The sequence below is a fragment of the Miscanthus floridulus genome, chromosome 16 (assembly GCF_019320115.1).
Source record: "Miscanthus floridulus cultivar M001 chromosome 16, ASM1932011v1, whole genome shotgun sequence".
NCBI lineage: Eukaryota > Viridiplantae > Streptophyta > Magnoliopsida > Poales > Poaceae > Miscanthus > Miscanthus floridulus.
In genome coordinates, this window is record NC_089595.1 from 27,172,736 (window position 1) to 27,185,268 (window position 12,533).

The 12,533-nt window shown below is 46.5% G+C and overlaps 1 protein-coding gene across 1 annotated transcript; it reads right to left on the reverse strand.

The window, feature by feature from the left end:
• Nucleotides 1-1,049: 1,049 nt before the first annotated feature.
• On the reverse strand, nt 1,050-8,118 carry LOC136510462 (uncharacterized). The gene is made up of 13 exons (XM_066504896.1): nt 8,041-8,118; nt 7,302-7,483; nt 6,971-7,200; nt 6,112-6,258; nt 5,888-6,036; nt 5,401-5,676; nt 5,185-5,309; nt 4,527-4,644; nt 4,345-4,437; nt 4,159-4,236; nt 2,863-2,997; nt 1,383-1,509; nt 1,050-1,293 (listed from the first exon to the last, which is right to left on the reverse strand). Exons 1-11 carry the CDS (start codon nt 8,116-8,118, stop codon nt 2,881-2,883), a joined length of 1,593 nt encoding a protein of 530 aa, XP_066360993.1. The 3' UTR covers nt 1,050-1,293; nt 1,383-1,509; nt 2,863-2,880.
• Between the last annotated feature and the right edge of the window lie 4,415 nt (nt 8,119-12,533).

Sequence of the window (12,533 nt, forward strand, 5' to 3'; positions counted from 1 at the left end):
CAGCACGGGCCATGCTCATGGGTGCCCTTGGCTTGGCCGGGGACCAACCTAAGGCGCGCGACGGCACCACAAGCACCAGCAGAGGTGGCGTGGCGCGCCTGACAGTGTAGGAGCGAGCGGCGCGGGTGAGCGCGTGGCGGGTGGGACTGCAGGAGCCAGGAGCAAGAGGCGCTGGTGGGCGCGCGCAATGGGCAGGAGCGAGAAGCGAACAACACAGGGTGGGCGCGTGCGGGGAGATGGCCACGCCGGCAAATGCAGAGTGGGGCGGACGGACGGCCTCACGGCACCGTGAAGCGTGCGATGGACGAGCAAGTGGTAAATATTTTTTGAGAGAGAGAGCGTGAGAGACGTAAAGAGAAGGAGGCAGACTTGGTGGGCCGCGTAGGCCAGGAAGATGGCGTCCGATCGGACGGACGCCCGCCCCTTAGCATTACCGTTTAGTTTATGATGTTTTTCTAGAGCAAGTTCAGCATAACGTAAAAATAAAATGTTGTGTTCGTCACAGAGTGCAACCCAAAAATCGTCATAACATATTGTGGTGAATTTTATGACAAGTACTTATTTGTCGTAATATTTAGTATTTTTTTTTTTAGAAAACTGTCTATCTAATCCACGTTGTCATTGTTGGCACTACACCCGTCACGTGTCATTGTTGGCTGTCTTATGTTGTAGTGTGGCTCACAAAAATAAGAGATCGCGCGGGTAGGTACTATGAGTGTATGGATTCATTCTGTTATGTTTATGTTGAACTACACATAGTTCACATTCTTGGTTTCTACATATACTGCATTTTACTCAACTGAGGCCTTACTGAGCACCTAAACAGGTAGAGGTGCAGTAAACATATAGCTATCAAGTATGAAAGATTCAGCAGCATAATACAATACCAGGCAAATAGGGAAATACAATTTTGTAGTTGACATGAGGCAAATACAGAATTTTTTTAATGAAAATATAGCAAAAGTTGCATTGAGGAACACAGAATGTTATTAGTGTTATGAAGGACAGACAGGAGTGGCAGGGAAAATTAATATTGCATATGTATTTACCAAAAGGTTTGTGAAATCAAGTCTCTAGCCTTTGCACCTAAAGAAACTGATAATTGTTATGTAGGTATGGAAAAGAAGGTATAAAAAACCACACAAAAAGTTTTAGGAATTAAGAAACAGAGTTTTGTGTTCATAAACGGTGCCGGAGATATTATGAAGAAATTGTGGGCAAAAAAATGACCTTCTAGGAAAGGATTCACGTCATAGGCATGTATTATGGAATATAACAGCCCGTAGATTAAACCTGAAATAGCAAGAGTCGTGTCAGGGAATAAATTAACTGTAGCCCTGTAGGCAGATCTGTTTGAAGGAAAAACTATACAATGGGAGTACCTGCCTAGGCTGAGAACAGCGGTTTGATACATCATCAAAAGATTTGGTATACATGACATTCGAATGTTGACTTGGTTTCATACTCGTGTTAGGGGCTGTACATCATGAACAGTTTAGGCGGCAAAGGCTGTACAAAAGGTTAGCTATCAAGGATGGGTAATAATGGCTGAGGAAGAATATATAACATGGACAATTTATTTTTTTTAGTAATATAAGGAAATACAATCAAAATGGACATAAAACAGGTCGAACTAATTGAACAACCACATGCAAATGCCGAAAAGGCAAAAGAAAAAGCAAACAGTTGGTGCCAAGTAGCAGCAAGAAAGAGGGAGCATAAGCTACATCTGTATTTCTTGGGCATAAAAATCATCATACATAGGGTTAAGATATGGAAGCATAACAATGAAGAAGAACATCCAGGTGCTAACATAAGAATCACCGCTATAAGCACTCACCAAACTTTTTTGGTGTGGGTAGAAGTTTAGAACCGTAGAAGGGAGATAGGAGTGATGTAGGTTCCCTTTTTGGAGGAGTTTTAGCTCTAGTTTTCTGGACGAAGTCCTGCTAGTGCTAAACGCTAACTCATGTAACGACTCTATGAAAGTAGTGAGAAAAACTGTTATTTATTAAATTAAAATTAAAAGGATATAAAGACACCTAAACGTGGCTTCTCTGATTTCTCTAACTTCTCAAGTGATTAAAGAACCCTAATCAAACTACTCCCTCCGTTCCAAATTAAAAGTCGCTTTAACTTTTTTGGTACATCTATTTTGCTATGCATCTACATAAATAATGTCTAGATACATAGCAAAATAGATGAACCAAAGAAGTCAAAGTGACTTATTATTTGGAACGGAGGGAGTAGTATATTGTCCATGCTAACACTGCGACATCTAGAAAAACAAATAAAAAAACCAAAAGGGGATATGTTTGGTTAATTTTAAAAATTTGTTAAATGTAAAGCATCATAAAAAATAAATTCGAGGCAGCCAATTGTATATTAAATATTAGTATTCAAAAGAAATGTTAAATATCACTTGCATGCACCAAGAGAGGATTATATATTTGCCAGCATCACAAATAGTGCAGTCGTATATGTAAGCTTAAGCTCAAGGATTAGACTATTTAATTAATTGGCAGTTGACTAAGATGGAAATAAGACGGCAAAGAAAATCATTTGCTTAAGCTAAAGGCCTTTACGGTTGCAGACTCGCAGTACATCACCAGGAAAACTAAAAGGGATGATTATTTCACCAATTCAGAGACAATTGGATCATAGTTCATGTGCTCTGGAAATTCAATCTCTTGTGTACTTCAAACAGAGGGTATCAACTGAAAACATAAGCTATTTTATTCACTGCTGAATATACACAAACGCTACTGAATCAGATTATCAGTAATCAGATACTCAGTCCAGGCAAGATCACACTTGATATTAGCATCGAACAACCTTGACAGCAGAAGACAAGACATTCACCTGGACAGCAGTTTCATACTAGTCGAAAGGAGTCAGAAGGCTTGCGAACACCTCTATGCCATCTGATACATTTAATCTCAGACTTAAAGTGCGACTTGGACCTTTATGACCTTTCCGCATGTGCAATATACCAACCTATAAATTGAAAATTTTCAAATGATAAAGACGGTGGTAAAAAGGGAACACAGGAATTTCACATGAATTTCATAGTTCAGTTCACAGGAAAAAGAAACAGGAAATAGGAAAAGAATCCCGCATTACAAAGGGGGCCTTGCTGAAAGACTAACAGACTAGTTCCAGAAAAGCTAGATCTATGGGTGCTAATATAAGAGATGACTGTGAGATCTCACCAAGTCATTGAAATGGTATAAAAAGCTTGTAGACAAGCGTATTCCTTTTGAGTTCACAGAAAAAGTGCTCTAGGGAAAAAATATAATATGAAGTTTCAAAAAGGAATATACCCCTAAATCACAAAGTCTAAAGGGTAAAAAACAAAGCAATAGGTTCTTTCTGGGATTGAAAGCGTGCATGCAGAAATGAAAAAAGAATGATACATCTCAGTTAGAACACCCCACCTAAATTCAAATCTGAGCTGCATTTGCTCCAACATCCTGATTTTGACTTAGTTAAGAGAAATTGGCACAAGCTATTCAGGTTAAGATAATATTGATATTGATAAAATACCAATAAAAGATAAAAATTCAAAGTACTTTCAACTATCAAGGATGGGGTTGTTTAAAAAAAAACTCCAGTGGGCTAAGACGACATGCGACATTGTAACTAAGTCTAGAAAGTCTCAAGACTGTGGTGCACAACCTGCGGCTCAATCCATGTGGGGACCATGCACTACCAGTGCCTGTGGGTTTAGCTAAGAAAATTAGTAGAGTAATAGTTATTTAAACATGAGCCAATTCAATTTTATGCTGGTTTATAACAAAAGCAAATTCAAGTTGAGTGCCAAAAACTTCATTCTGAGGAAGAATACTGGTACCAAAAAATTCTTGGCTGTTTGAACGTGGATAACAGCGCAGAATACTTTCAATAGAAGAAAGAGAGAATATTAAATCTGAAAATGGTGAAGAAATCATTAATGGGGCAGAATTCACATAAAAATGCTACAGACTACTGACTTCTATGAAGGATGGTTAGAACTAACGCAGGTTTCTAGCAGGTCAGAGAGACAGAGACTATCAAACATTGATTATGTTGAATTAGATAGGCCTCTTATCGAAGAAACTAAGAAGAAGGCTTTTTTCAAATGAAATCTAATAAAACTGCTGGTCTTGATGGACTTACCGGTATGTCTATCCAGGAACCGATGGTTCCTCCTTGATCAAGATGATTCTCGCATATGCTCATATTTAAGCTTTCCAACTAATAGCAGTAATAAGAATAGTAAATGTGAGTTATTAAGAAGATCATAAACATGAGATATATTTTTTTTTTCTCAACATAACACATTTACTACTATTACTCAAATACCTCAACAGTGGTAGCAATGCACTTTCCATTTACGGAGTAGATGATATCACCACGTCTAACTCCTAGCTCCTCTGCAACTGATCCATTAGACACCTACAGTTCAATTTGTCATGCACTACTCAATATTATAATGAAAAAGCATAAAGTGTATAAGATAACAAGAAACAGTGCACAGCATATACCTCTTCAACTATTAGACCTGAATCAACATTGCACTTACGAAAGATCCTCTCCACATGAATCGGATCTAGAAATTTAATGGGTGAAAACTTCATCCCAAAATGCAGCCGAGGGATACACCTTGCAAAATTATCATTTATCAGATTCCAGAAACTAGGAATAGTATATTTACTAAGCGGAGTCTCCGAAGCCATGTTTTTTTTGGCATGCAAAACCAAATCAAGTCAGGCTCATAGAACTACTGTAGTGGTGAGGTAGTACGTGTAAAAGGACCCCAATTTGTTGACTGGTAGGGAAGAAAACAGGGAGGGAGAACCAAAAAAAAAACGCAAGCACTGTAGATGTACATGCGATTTGTTACATGGCAGGGAAAGAAGCAAGAGTAGAAAGCAGGGAAAAAACAAAAGGCAAAACAGTGTAGGTGAATAGTACGAACACTGTTGAGCTACAGGCAAATGTGCACGAAAACAAAAAGTTTTATAACAAAAGCAATTTTCGTGAATGTGTGTCTAAAATAGACAAGACAACAGAAATGAGACTTATCAGTCTAAGAACTAATATATTAATTGACACAAGTACACAACAAAATCTATCATGTTTCCTCAAGATATTTGTTCATCACTAAAATCATACAGTTAGAGTAGCAAAACAAGAACTTACTGATATTTCTTCCACATAGCCAAGCACCTCGATATAATAGAGGAAGGAATAAAAGCTGATCCTGGAAAGTTAGCCATCCCCAAAACTTCCCCACTGAAGTCAATTACTGGCCCTCCAATGCTAGACTAAAATATTTAAACTCAACATTTAGAAATATAAACAAGATAATAAATCAATAATAATTTATGAGAAAGTCAGGATAAATATCATTTATACCTTTCTAATTGCACCACCAGTGAACATATAGTGAGGACGTTCATGTAGATTTGGGCCATGAAATCCAACAAACTCATAATCAACGGTCAAATTTAGATTTTCATCTCTACCCATCACAAATGTTTCCTGACCATATTTCACATCACTATTGAATTCAGGAATTTTAGCACATGACTCTATACCAACTGTAAACAGAGCCATATTGATGTGCTTGTCATAATGAAGCAATTGTGCAGGCACAGTAGTCTCATCTTCATCTAACAAATGAGCAACAACCTGAATACAGATACAAAAGATAGACATTACAGTTTTTTTAAGAAATATGATACAATCACAACAATAATACTAGTATTCATCCAACAAATGAGTAACAACCTAATTGCGGATACAAAAGACGAGTATTACACTTATTTAGAATATAAACAGGATAAAGTGATAGCGGCATAAGCTGTGTCTATATCAAAATGGCAATTGTTTCTGAACTCACCTTAGCATTAGGTGAATACTCATCTGTACCTGACCACTGGCTCGTATATTTTGAGCAGATTATATGTGCTGATGTTAAAACAGTGCCTTCTCTACTCTTCTCATCCCAACCAATAAGAAAACCAGATGAACGTGCCATCAGTTTACCATCTATAAATGCAATAATAGATTAGTGAAAAAAACAAAGGATAGAGAGAAACTAAATAGAGGCAATATGTTACATACCGATATAGGATGAGAGACTAAGAATAACTTTAGCTACTTGGAGAACCGCTTTTGTTGCGGATTCACGAACACTCCTCAATTGACCTTCTGTTACCAACGATGAGAAAGGAATAGAAGTATCAAGTGTGACAAGCTCACATTGGCGCTCTGCACGTTATCATATATAAATACATGCTGAATCAGTCTATTGTGTTCAAATCCATAGTATGCAAAATAAATATGGAGTATGTTTCATTCATTATTGAAATTGTTTTTTTTTTTGCTAGATGAGATGAAAGCAAAAAAAAAGTGAGTACAAGAGAATTCTACGCACGAAAGCAGTTTCCTAGTTCCGGCCAAACTTTCAACAATTAATACGACTCTCAACCATATCTTCTCTTAATATCTAATTCTACCATATCTAAGTCTGTATAACAGCATTGAACCATACATGCTCACTGAGGTGTTCGCTACCATAGATAAAAAGACAGGACCATAACCTTCTTGCATATCCGGTTATTACCATAGATAAAATGACAATAACATACCCTTCTTGCATATTCAGATTTCTATCATGTCCCTGTTTGTCAAGGGCGTTGGTGCCCAAGACAGCAGGTCCCCGACTCCAGAGTTCGTAGCTTGATTGGGTAATGGCGCCAGGAGGGTTCCCTAGACGCCCTATGGTGAAGGGGGTGAGGTTAAGAGTAGCAGAGGTAGATTAGGAGATAACTTGTTTATTGATTGATTCATCATAAGCTGATTACAGAGTATATATAGAGCAGCCCAACCCCTAGGCGCCTAGCTCTGGTCTCCTCGTTTCTCTCCCCATTAATCATTCTCCCATTACTCTAATCCCTTCCCCATAATACTTAATTGCTACTGATTACAGCTAGTACTTCCTTGGATGCCGCTCTGGCCCTTCTGGCCACATCTCGAGCCCTGGGACGCCTTTGATATTGGCGCCCCCACATCACATCTCTCCCTCCCTTGACGAACAGCTCGTCCTCGAGCTGGAAGCTTGGATAGCGGTCGATGAAGTTGTCGAGGTCTTCCCAGGTGGCCGATGCTGCAGGCTCGTCTTGCCAATGCACCAGCACCTGCCGCACACCTCTGGCCAGGCAAGTGCGGGTGGCGCGCTCTAGAACAGGCTGCGTTGCGCCGTGGTGGGTGGGGGCAGCGCTGGAGGCGTGGTTGGTGGAATCCCCACAAACTTCTTGAGCAGCCCAACATGGAAGACATCATGTAGCCCGACGTGAGGAGGAAGCTCGAGGCGGTAGGTGACGTCGTTGATGATGGCGGCGACGCGGTACGGCCTGTAGAAACGGGGTTGTAACTTCCCTTTGGTGACCACGTTCTGGGAGGCTAGGGCTCGGTGGCGAAGGCAGAGCCAGACCTAGTCCCCAACAACAAAGTGAACGTCGCAGTGGTGCTTGTCGTAGAAGCTCTTGAGACTGCCTGGGCTTGCTCCAGGCGAGCGCGGGCATCTGCGAGGAGCTCGTCATGTTTAGCCATGCTTTTGGCCACGGTAGCCACCCTTGTCTCGCCTGGTTCATAGGAGCGAAAGGAGGGAGGCGCGCCCGTAGATGATCTGGAACGGCGTCATCTTGAGGGCAGACCGGAAGGCAGTGTTGTAGATGAATTCCGCCCATGGCAGCCTGCGTAGCCACTGTAGAGGACGATCACCTGTGAGGCAGCGAAGGTACATGACGATGACCTTATTGGCTGCCTCGGTCTGGCCGTCTGACTGAGGATGGAACGCCGTTGTCATGTGGAGCTTGACCCTAGCGAGGTGCATAAGCACTTTCCAAAAGATACAAGTGAACACGGGGTCCTGATCCAAGACAATGGATTCCGGGATACCATGCAGGCGCACGATGTCGGTGAAGAACACCTACGCCACAGACTCCGCTGAGTATGGATGCGCCAATGGGATAAAATGGCAATACTTACTGAATTTGTTGATCTATCGACAACAGTGAGGATGATAGACTTGCCGCCAACCCGGGGCAGCGCCTCGATGAAGTCCATCCTGATGTCGGTCCAAACCAACGACGGCACCAGGAGGGGAAGGAGCAGGCCTACTAGATGCAGGTGTTCTGATTTGTAGCATTGGCATGTGGCACATGCTCAGACGTAGTCCTGGACCACCTTTGCGCAGGTTGGGTGAGTGGAAGTCGTGGCGCAGGCGGTGTAGGGTGCGCTAGACGCCTTCATGGCCATCGTCGTGCACTGCGCTGAGAAGTTCTTGGAGCAGAGGGGCACCAAGTAGGATGTAGAGGTGCCCCTGGAAGGCCACCAGCCCATGAACGAGGGACCAAGGGGCCATGCGCTGATCATTGGCGAGCTCCTCCCTAAGCATGATCAGCGCAGGGTCCTGGTCATGTGTCTGACGAAGACGGTCGATGAAGTCAAAGCGCAGCCCGGAGATGGCGAGGACTGTAGCTTCCTCAGTGTCGTGGCAGGACAGCGCGTCTACCACCGTGTTGGTGCTGCCCGCCTTGTATTCGACTGAGAAATCGAAGCCCAGCAGTTTGCCCACCCAGTTGTGCTGTGGACTGGTTGCTAGGCGCTGGTCTAACAGAAATTTGAGGCTAAAATGATCAGTTCGTACCAGGAAACGGTGGCCCCAAAGATAGGGCCACTAGTGGCGGATGGTGAGCACCAGGCCTATCAGTTCCTACTCATAAGCAACAAGGGACTGATGCCGTGGCGTGAAGGGCCTGCTGAAGAACGCCACTGGGTGCTGATCTTGAAGGAGGACAACCCCGAAGCCATAGGTGGAGGCGTCACACTCCACGATGAACGGTCGAGCGAAGTCGGGCAAGACCAGCACTGGCGCGATGGTGAGGGCGTGCTTGAGGGCGATGAAGGCCGCGCCGGTTGCCTCGGTCCAGCCAAACCCCTCCTTCTTGAGGAGGGCCTTCAAGGGCGCTGCGATCACGCCGAAGTCCTTGACGAACTTCCAATAGTAGCCTACGAGCCCGAGGAAGCCACGTACTGCACGCGCCGAGCGAGGTTCGGACCAGTCCGCGATGGCCTGAACCTTGTTGGGGTCCATGGCCACCCCTTCAGCGGAGATGATGTGCCCCAAATAAGGGATGGAGGTGACGCCGAAGGCACATTTGGACCGCTTGACGAAGAGGCGATGTTGGTGGAGCATAGTAACAACCGCACACAAATGTTGAAGGTGCTCCGCCCATGAGTGGCTATAGATGAGGATGTCATCGAAGAAGACGAGGATGAAACAGCGCAAGAATAGTCGTAGCACGTTATTCATCAGTGCTTGGAATGTTGTCAGAGCGTTGCACAGACCGAACAGCATGACAAGGAATTCGTAGAGGCCATCATGAGTCTGGAATGCTGTCTTCTCGACATCTGCAATGCTCATGCGGACTTGATGGTAGCTGGAACGGAGGTCCAGCTTGGTGAAGTAGCGGGCGCCGTGCAACTCGTCGAGGAGCTCATCGACCACTGGAATGGGGTAAGCATCCTTGACAGTAATGGTGTTGAGGCTTGTAGTCAACACAGAACCGCCACGTACCGTCCGCCTTCTTGACCAACAACACAGGTTACGAGAACGTTGAGGTGCAGCGCTGGATCAGCCCCTGTGCCAGCATAGTGGAGCATTGGCGTTCCAGTTCATCCTTGTGGGAGGCAGGCTAGCGATAGGGTCAGACGGCCACTGGTGAGGACCTCGGGACTAGGTTGATGCAATGGTCCCAGGATCATGACAGTGGCATGCCACTAGGCTCAGTGAAGACGGAGCTGAACTCGTCCAGCAAGGCCGGAAGGAGGTCGGCATCGCTGCACGCCCGCAGAGCGGGGCTGGCTGGCCCGGTCACGCCTTGCCAGCAGGCACAGTGGTCCCGATGCCAAAAAGACATGGTTAGCGCGCCGAAGTCCTAGAGAATCGGCCCAAGGGAGGCCAGCCAATCTGTGCCGAGGACGACGTCATAGCCGGCCAGCGGCAGTGCGAAGAAATCGATGGAGAAGGTCTCGCCGTCGATGGAGAAGGTTGTGGCACGGTACATGCCAGGGCACGGCACGCGCTCCTCATTGGCCACCGTCACCTTCATGTTGTTGCGGGGGAGGAGCTAGAGTGAAGTGCGAGCCGTAGCTTCCTCGAAGACGAAGTTGTGGGTCGAGCCCGAGTCGATGAGCGTGAGGAGGGAGGTACCGCCCAGCTGGATGCGCACTTGCATGGTTTCACTGGTGTGGACACCAGCCATGGCGAGCAACGAGATGTGCGAATGGACCACCTCAGTTGCCGCCACAAGCTCCGCGTCCTGGACGTCGTGGGCTTCATCATCTTCTGCCAAGTCGAGGAGGAAGATGCGCTGGCAGACGTGGTTGTGGCCCCAGCCAAACTTTTCACTGCAGTTGAAGCATAGGTCGAGGCGACGATGCTCCTCCATCTCAGTCTGCGAAAGACGTTTTACCTGTCGCCCCTCGACGGAGACCATGGATGGTCCAGCCCTGGCTGGGAGAGTCGGAAGCGCCAATTGAGGAGGCAGCCCTGGAAGGAGGCCGCACGTCGGCGCTCTTGGTGGCGCAGGCGGAGGTGCAGCCACTGCAACACACTGCTCGCGTTGCTCCAGCTTGCGGGTGAGGCTCATGGCGACGATGAGATTGGGGTTTGTGAATCTCGACGTCGAGGCTGAGTGGTGGCTGGAGCCTGGCCATGAAGGCCTGTACCCGCTGCGCCTCCATCAGCATGCCCACGCAAGGCAGCAGGGCCTCAAACCGGTCATGATACTCCGTTACAGAGTCGGTTCACTTGCACGCCATGAGTTCGCCCAGCGGATTGGAATGGATCGGCGGCCCGAAGCGGAGGTTCAGAAGCTTGCTGAAGCGACGCCAAGAGGGGGTGCCCTCGTCTTGCTGCACCTGGATGAACCACATCTGGGCACCGGCCTCCAGGTTGTATGACGCCATCCAGACTTGCTCCTCCACGGCGATCCGCTGTTGATGAAAGTATGACTCACAGCGGTTGATGAACGTGAGTGGATCGGACTTGCCGTCGCACTTTGGGAAGTTGAGCTTCTAGAACCGATGTGGGCAATCGCCGTGGTTCTCGCCGTGGCCTGAGCCCCTCAATCCAGAGAAGGAGCCTACTGCTAGCCGCTCCTGCTGCAGCGCGGCGACCTAGCCCTGGAGTTCGCTGATGGAGGCGGTCAGGGTTTGGATGAGCTTTGCCAAGTCTGTTGTGGGTGGCTCGGCCATGGGTGATGATATGGAGGCTGTGGAAGATGAAGGTGAGGTAGGAACAGATGGAGTGGCGGCGGCTGGGTGGGCTGGTGGTGGTGCAGTGGAGGAAGAAGAACGCCTTTAAGCCGATACCAGATTGTCAAGGGCGTTGGTGCCCAAGACAGCAGGTCCCCAACTCTGGAGTTCGTAGCTTGATTGGGTAATAGGAGGGTTCCCTGGATGCCCTATGGTGAAGGGGTGAGATTGAGTAGCAGAGGTAGATTAGGAGATAACTTGTTTCTTGATTGATTCATTATAAGCTGATTACAGAGTATATATAGAGCAGCCCAGCCCCTAGGCGCCCAGCTCTGTCTCCTCGTTTCTCTCCCCATTAATCATTCTCTCATTACTCTAATCCCTTCCCCATAATACTTAATTGCTACTGATTACAGCTGGTACCTCCTTGGATGCCGCTCTGGCACTTCTGGCCACATCTCGAGTCTCGAGCCCTGGGACGCCTTTGATATTGGCGTCCCCCACATCACACTGTTCTCTAGGGATAGTTGGTCATGCATGCCTACTTAAATGTTATAGATGTGGCCAATAACATACCCTCAGTTCATATCCAATTCTTTACCATATCTATTTCTCTAGCAGCATCGAGTAAGATACGCCTATAGGAGTATTGCAGATAGTACACAAAAGGACAAACAAGTTTCCCAAACCCATTCAGTGATGCATGCCTTCGGAAGTATTGCAGATTGAACACAAAAGGGCAAAGAAGTTTCCCAAACTTACTCATTTTCTCATGGTACTTCCCCACCAAGTCAAAATAGACATCATTCGCAGCATGATAGCCAGGTGCATCCCGTCCACCGAAGTCATCGGGATTGGGCATACGAGGAAAACGCAGAGGAGAGCTGACCGTAGAGGAGGCCTCAGAGTCAGAGGCATGCGCGCCTGTTGACTCTGAGGCAGCGGCTTTCTTTCTGTGGCTCTTAGGGATTCTCTTACGCTTCTTCTTCCGCCCCTCGCCTTCGGACTGCTCAAGGGCGGCTTTCCCCTTGCCTCGCTGCGATGACGGCTCAGCTTCCGGTTGGATGGCCCCCGACAGGTGATCGGTCACCGCGGGCTCGTGGCGGTGCCGCCGCCGCTCTGCCCTCGACCTAGATCCCGACGCCTCTTCCACCGCGTCGTGCGTGGTTGGCGCCATGACCTTGCTTGTTAGTGTTTGTTTGATTGGCTGGGCCGACCAC

Coding starts and splice junctions, on each gene's coding strand:
- LOC136510462 (XM_066504896.1), bottom strand. CDS start 8,118: ATGGACTTCATCGAGGCGCTGCCCCGGGTTGGCGGCAAGTCTATCATC. Junction 7,201..7,301: donor CATGTTGGGCTGCTCAAGAA/GTTTGTGGGGAT, acceptor TTGCCTGGCCAG/AGGTGTGCGGCAGGTGCTGG. Junction 4,645..5,184: donor GCTATGTGGAAGAAATATCA/GTAAGTTCTTGT, acceptor TAATTTTGCAAG/GTGTATCCCTCGGCTGCATT.